This window comes from Tinamus guttatus, unplaced genomic scaffold, assembly GCF_059628265.1.
Source record: "Tinamus guttatus ecotype Peru unplaced genomic scaffold, ASM5962826v1 Tinamus_guttatus_pri_ptg001270l, whole genome shotgun sequence".
NCBI classification, from domain to species: Eukaryota; Metazoa; Chordata; class Aves; order Tinamiformes; family Tinamidae; genus Tinamus; species Tinamus guttatus.
This window is the reverse complement of record NW_028289804.1, coordinates 93,130-99,760: the sequence shown is the minus strand read 5'-3', so window position 1 is coordinate 99,760 and position 6,631 is coordinate 93,130. Positions and strand designations below refer to the sequence as shown.

General features: G+C 63.4%; 1 protein-coding gene across 3 annotated transcripts; it reads left to right on the top strand.

Moving 5' to 3' along the window:
* The first annotated feature begins 1,360 nt into the window (after nucleotides 1-1,360).
* On the top strand, nucleotides 1,361-3,711 carry EGR3 (early growth response 3). 3 transcript variants are annotated; one of them, XM_010213047.2, is made up of 2 exons: nucleotides 1,361-1,629; nucleotides 2,659-3,711. In XM_010213047.2, exons 1-2 carry the CDS (start codon nucleotides 1,476-1,478, stop codon nucleotides 3,693-3,695), a joined length of 1,191 nt encoding a protein of 396 aa, XP_010211349.2. In that variant the 5' UTR covers nucleotides 1,361-1,475; the 3' UTR covers nucleotides 3,696-3,711. The 3 variants fall into 3 exon arrangements, with proteins under 3 accessions (XP_010211349.2, XP_088395021.1, XP_088395022.1); XM_088538895.1 differs by lacking the exon at nucleotides 1,361-1,629 and adding an exon at nucleotides 1,707-1,850 and having other exon boundaries at nucleotides 2,659-3,710; XM_088538896.1 differs by lacking the exon at nucleotides 1,361-1,629 and adding an exon at nucleotides 2,125-2,260 and having other exon boundaries at nucleotides 2,659-3,710.
* The last annotated feature ends 2,920 nt before the right edge of the window (nucleotides 3,712-6,631 follow it).

The window sequence follows — 6,631 nt, the reverse complement described above, 5'->3', positions numbered from 1 at the left end:
CCCTGCAGCCCCAGCACCCTCCTTCCCATCCCATCCCATCCCCCCCATCCCGTGCAATACTGCAGCTGGGGCTGTGTGCCCGCTGCCCTCCGGCTGCAGCGCTCCGGCAGCAGGGATTTCACTCCCATTGCAAAGCCGGCCCTGCAGGAATTGGGTAAGTGGAGCTATTGCAACACAGCATTTTTCCATACATTTGCTATATAACTCGGAGGGTTTTAAAGATAGCATCAGTTGGCACACTTAGCACGAAACCACCTAATTACTGACGCCTTGGAAGTGCCAAACTTTTAAAGGGGGAGGTGAGGTTAAAATCACAGGCGACCAACAAGTGTTACCTGTTTTAAAATATTCAGGGTACTGTGGTACACGATACCCAAGGCGGGTGGGGAGGGGGAGCCCGGTGCAAATCCCTCTCTGCACCGCTCTTCCAGGGGCTGGGATGCAGTTCCGGGCTCCTACAGCTCCAGCGCTGTCCACGCCAGCCTCCCTTCCCCACCAAACCCCGGACACTGCCCCGCCACGCTCGTGCCTCGGCTCCTGTGGCCGCGGGGTGGATTTAGGGCCGTTTCTTCCCCCGCGCTGCCGCTCTCCCCGGCTCTGACGGGGGATATGTGGGCCCCAAGCCTCGGGCGGGAGGCGCATCCCAAGGCCCGGGCGGCAGAAGCCGCTGCCGCCGGGGGAAGCGGCTCCGGGGCTGCGGAGCCGCCTCCTGCCCGGCGGCGCCCGGAGAAAGTTTCGCCGCAGCGCGGCCGAGGAGGAGGAGGAGGAGGAGGAGGAGGAAGCAGCGGGGGGGTCCCGGGCGCGCAGGTGTCTGCGAGGGGGCGGCGCGGTGCAGAGCGGCGGGCGCCGCGGCCCGATGCGCGGGGCCCGCGGCCGGGCCGGACCGGGCCTGGCCCCGGGACCGGGGCCGGGGCTGCCACCGGGGCCGCTCCGTCGCGCGCCGGCCCCGCTTCCTGCTTTCTAATGTTCCATTGTGCGGAGCTTCCATTGTGACGTCTCGGCCTCGGCTCGGCTTTGTCTGTCCATATATGGGCAGCTACGTCACGGAGCTTTCCCGTCGCTCACATAAATAGGCTGGCGGATTTCCCTCGCCGAGCATTTGGGCAGCAGGGAGGGAACCTGCGAGCGAGCGGCGCGGGGGAGCGCGCGGAGCGGCGCGGGAGGGAGCGAGCGAGCGGAGCGAGGAGAAAAAGAGGAGGGGTTAAATACTCCCACCCGCTTCTACAACCACATCTGCAAGCCAGATCGCCCCCTCCCCCTCGAGGAAACACCACCAGGGACCCACGGAGGATTGCACCCCCCTCCCCCCGCACCCCCCCCTCCTCCGCAGCCACCCCCGCCGCCCCCCCCGGCCCCCCTCCCCCGCCCCAACTTTTCTCTTGCATGATTTCCCTCGCACGGATTTGCCACTCGGATGTTGTTTCATCGGGAGCTGCGCTCGGAGCCACGGTGAACCAGCCCTTTCCTCCAGTGCTATGACAGGCAAACTACTGGAGAAGCTGCCGGGGACCATGAACACTTTGATGAACCAATTGCCTGACAATCTGTACCCAGAGGAGATCCCCAACTCTTTGAATATCTTCTCCGGCAGCAGCGAGTCCGTGGCTCACTACAACCAGATGGCTGCAGGTAAGGGGGAAGGCGAGCGGGGAGGGGGAGCCGCGGGGCGAGGAGGAGGAGGACGCCGTGTGCAGGGTGTCATGGAGCCTCGGAGGGAAGGGAAGTGCCGGGGCCGGGAAGCTTCCCCCCCCCCGCAACCACCCACCCCCGTGCTCGCCGTGTTTCCAGGCGATCGCTGCCTCCCCTGCGGCGGGGCTCCGCGGGGCGCTGTCGGGGGGCCGCGGCGGCAGGTACGGGGCCGGGCCCGGGGGGGTGCAGGGCCGGCCCCCGCCGCGCAAGGGCCGCCCGCCCGCGCCGGGATGCGCGCGGCTGCCGAGGCGCCGCGGACGCGCGTGGCCGTGGCCGCCCCGGGGACCCCGCGCATCCCCGCGGCGCCGGTTTTGGAGGCGGGGGGGGGCCGGGGCACAGGTGAGCCCCGGGGCGGGGGCGGCCCTCGTCGCGGAGGGGGGTCCGGCCGCTCCTGCCGCGGAGCCGCGGGGGCTAAAACTCCCTTGTATTTCTCCTTGCCGGGCGTCGGCGCAGGGAACGCGGCGAGTCGGTAACGGCGCCGGCGGCCGGAGCGGGTCCGTGGAGTGCCCAGCGCTGCCGGTGGGGTGCACGCGAGGCGGCTCCCGGGGAGGATTCCTACCTGTAGCCGCAGGTACCTCCTTCCCCCGGCCCCACCTGCGCGGCCGCGGCCCCGGCGCGCGTGGGCGGCGGCGACACGGGCAGCGCGGCCCCACGCAGCCCGGCGCCGCCGGGGGCTCCGCTCCCCGCGGGTCGGCGGCCGCGCGGGGGCGGCCATGGCGCGGGGCCCCACGCGCGATGCCCCGGGCCGCCCGCTCGCCGGGACCCGGCGCTGTGATAACCGGAGAGCAGCAACAGAGCCGCCGCTTCCCCTGCCTCGCTTCCCCGCTGGTTGCCCGGGAGAGGGGGGATAGCGAGGAATAGGAAAGTGTCGGGGGGAGGCGGTTCGGTCTCGCCGCAGGGCCCCTCCGCCCGCGGGCCCCGCTGCACGACCCGCTGCTCACCCTGTGCTGCTTCTCTCCTGCTCTGCAGATAATGTTATGGACATTGGATTAGCGAACGAAAAGGCAAGCCAGGAACTGTCCTCCTATTCGGGCACTTTTCAGCCCGCCCCGGGCAACAAGACTGTGACCTACCTGGGGAAATTCGCCTTCGACTCGCCCTCCAACTGGTGCCAGGACAACATCATCAGCCTGATGAGCGCGGGGATCCTGGGGGTGCCCCCGTCGTCGGGCGCGCTCACCACCACGCAGAGCTCGGCCGGCAGCATGGGGCCACCACAGGGCGACGTGGACCAGATGTACCCCGCGCTGCCACCCTACTCCTCCTGCAGCGACCTCTACCCGGAGCCCGTCTCCTTCCACGACCCCCAGAACAACCCCGGCCTCACCTATTCCCCCCAGGATTACCAGGCAGCCAAGCCCGCCTTGGACAGCAACCTCTTCCCCATGATCCCAGACTATAACCTCTACCACCATCCCAACGACATGGGCACCATCACGGAGCACAAACCCTTCCAGAGCTTGGACCCCATCCGTGTCAACCCGCCCCCCATCACCCCACTGGAGACCATCAAGGCCTTCAAGGACAAACAGATCCACCCGGGTTTCGGGGGGCTGCCGCAGCCGCCACTCACCCTCAAGCCCATCCGGCCTCGCAAGTACCCCAACCGGCCCAGCAAGACGCCGCTGCACGAGCGGCCCCACGCCTGCCCCGCCGAGGGCTGCGACCGCCGCTTCTCCCGCTCCGACGAGCTCACCCGCCACCTCCGCATCCACACGGGCCACAAGCCCTTCCAGTGCCGCATCTGCATGCGGAGCTTCAGCCGCAGCGACCACCTCACCACCCACATCCGCACCCACACCGGCGAGAAGCCCTTCGCCTGCGAGTTCTGCGGCCGCAAGTTCGCCCGCTCCGACGAGCGCAAGCGGCACGCCAAGATCCACCTCAAGCAGAAGGAGAAGAAGGCCGAGAAGGGCTCCGGGCCGCCCCCCGCCGCACCCCCTGCCACCGCCGCCACCACCTCGCCCCCCGTGGCCCTCGCCCCCGCTGTCACCACGTGCGCCTGAGGCCGTCCCGACCGAACGGGACCGGACGGACGCGGTGGCGCCTCCGGGCCGTCCCCTCCGCTCCCGGCGGGGCCCCGGCGGCCGGGCCGACCCCCCCTACACGCACTCCCCGCCCTGGCTGCTCGGAGCTCGGCTCGCCCGGTCCCGGCTTGGGGAAGCCGTTTCCCTCCGTCCCGCACGGCTCTGCCCCGGCTCCCTCGGTCCGATCCCGGCTGCTTCGGTCCGGACCCCGCTCCCTCGATCCGGTCCCGGCGCCCCCGCTCGGCACCGGCTCCTCGGGCTCGCCTCGCCGGGACCCGATCCCGGTTCTCCGGCCCCGTTCCCGGCTGCCGCCGCTTCGCGGCTCGGCGGGACCCCCCCAGCCCGGCACCCCCGGGGCCGCCGCGGGCTCCAAGTCACTTTACGGGTCTCGCCCGGGGCCGGCCCTGCCCGGTCCGCGCCCCGCGCGGCGGCGGCGGCCACGGGGAGCGACGCGAGGGCCGCGCTCGCAGGTACCGCCCGGCTCGGTGGGGCCGACACGGAGGTGTCGGGGGCGGGAGGGAAGGTGCTCCCGCGTCAGCTCTTCTTTCCCTTTTTTTCTTTTTTTTTTTTCCCTTTTTTTCTTTTTTTTCTCCAGCAGAAGGGAAATTCATTACAGAAATGCAGAAAAAAAACCCCACAGTATTTTGCTGAATACTTTTTATAATGTGAGATATTTTTATTTTATTTTATTTGGTCACTTTAAAAGCAAAAAAAAAAAAAGGCAACTACGGAGGAGAAAAAATCAATTAGTCCTCTATTTTATTTTTTTTTCTTTCTCCTTCTGGTATGTGCATGTCATTGCATGACTGCTCTGATTTTTTTCTTCTTTTGTTTAATAAAACTGTGCTCAGACATTTAAGCTAAACTAAGCAAAAATAATAATGACTTTAAAAAATCTTTGTTGCCAAAAGGTCGTGCTATCCAGGTTTGATGTCTGCATGTGAAAAAAAAAAATTAAAAACATACAAAAATAAAGAGAAGAGAAAGAATGCAGTCTAATTTATGTGAACTGAAAGGAACAAAAAACACAATCAGGTTTAACCACACAAACCTAAGGAATGATATTTTTTGAAAGACTTTTGTATAAAGTTGAGTACTTAGAGAAAAAAAAAATCATACCAGATGTAATATATTTTGTGGATGTTTTTATTTCTTGGATTTATAGTACCTTATACTAAGGTTAAAAAAATATGCTTGATATTGTGAAAAGGTGATAATTTTCACACACATTTCATTTGCTCATTTGTCATGTTGTAATGCAAATATGATAGTTAATGCATACAGCATTTTTAAGGGAAAAAATCAGAAATATTGAACTGATGTATTGTTGTACCATTTGCACTGTGAGCAAATGCTAATGCAGTAAATATATTGTGTTTGCTGACAATCAAAATCTGTAGTAAATATCTTTATTTTACCTTGCTTAAAAAAAAATATCTATATTGATTTGGAAGGAAGCAAAGTCTCTAACATGTAAGGCGAATGTTAAAATGGCTTGCTGGAAATGTGTAGGATGGCAGGCGCTGTGCCTCTTTGCAGACGACTTTGGAATCTGTTTGTACATTTTTCTAGTGTTGTATTTTATTATTTTTTTGGTATGATTTTTAAAAATAACCCAACCTTTTCTCAGTCCCCTCTCCTTCAGTTCTGTCCGCAGGCCGCCCCCGCGCTCTCGGCAAGGCGCGGGACCGGCACACGGCGCCTCCGGACGCGCTCCGGAGCCCGAGCCGCGCTCCGGGCCCGGTGGGCGCCCCTCATCCCGGCCCTGGCACCGCCAGCCTGGCACCGTTTTGCGGCCGGGTGGGATAATGGTGGCGGAAAGAGGATCTCCTGCCCTCAGCCCTTAATGCTCTCCGCTCCGGAGCGGAGCGCGCGGGGGCGGAGGCGGCGGCGCCGCGAGCGGGGACGAGGCCCCGGATGAGCCCCTGGCTCCGTGGGGGACACCGGAGGCCGAGGTCCGGGGTTATCCCGCGAGTGCCGTGCGCTCCGGAGCCACATCCAGCTTGCCATGGCCTGGGAAAGGCCCTTCCAAGGGCTTTGCCGATGGGCCTGTGTCCCAGCTTCCCGGCTGTGCCCGGCACGCTCCGGCATCCCACCGGCTTGCTGCTCCCTACAGAGCATCCAAGCTCGCTGGGATACAGGGCGCTCCATGCTCTTCCCTGCAGCATTCCCATTTTGGGATTTGCACCTGGGATGGGAGCCCCTGTGACTGCCAGCAGGCCCCAGCCAACACTCCGGTTGCTGGAAGCTCCCGCGCGGACACACTGGGATTTCCAGGAGGCCCTGGAAAGCCGGCCCTGTCAGCAGGACGCAGGGCATTCCCAACCTTTCCCACCGGGACGGCGCTCCGTGCGCTCGGGAAGGGCCGCGCAGGTGAGCCGCTTCCACGCGGATTCGCGCCCGGAGAGCCCGGACGAGGCCGGAGCCGCGGCGGGAGGCGAGGGGCACCCCTGGATGTTGGAACACACGGGAACGTGCGGGAATCGCGGCGCCCGGGGCCGCTAATCCGCTGTCCTCAGCGGCGCCCGCGGCCCCTTCCCGCTTTAGCTCCGTGCCGTAATCACCAGGGCGCCAGGATCGGGGCAAGCGGCACCGCGGCCGCCTGGCACCTTCGGCCACCCCGGCGCCGTGCGCAGCCCCAATCTGCTGCTTTTCTGCCCCAAAACCTTCGCTCTCCCCCAGCCCCGTCCCTCCAGGGCCATCTGCCCTTTCCATGTTGGTTTTGGCTTTTTGTCCCCGCTTAAGGCGGAAGGGGAGCCCGCGGGGAGCCATTTGCCCGAATTTCCCGTGTTTTGTGTTGAAACCGAAGGCGCTTTTTGTTATTTTGGGTTTTTTTGTGCATTTTCCTGTCTGGAAATAGCTCCCGAACTGTAATTGCCTCCCACTTGCTGTGCGGCGGCGCCACCTGAGCACGG

Excerpts from the sequence above, each read along its gene's own strand:
- EGR3 (XM_010213047.2), top strand. The coding sequence starts at position 1,476 with ATGACAGGCAAACTACTGGAGAAGCTGCCGGGGACCATGAACACTTTG. Across the intron at positions 1,630-2,658 it reads CTACAACCAGATGGCTGCAG|ATAATGTTATGGACATTGGA; the intron begins GTAAGGGGGAAG and ends CCTGCTCTGCAG.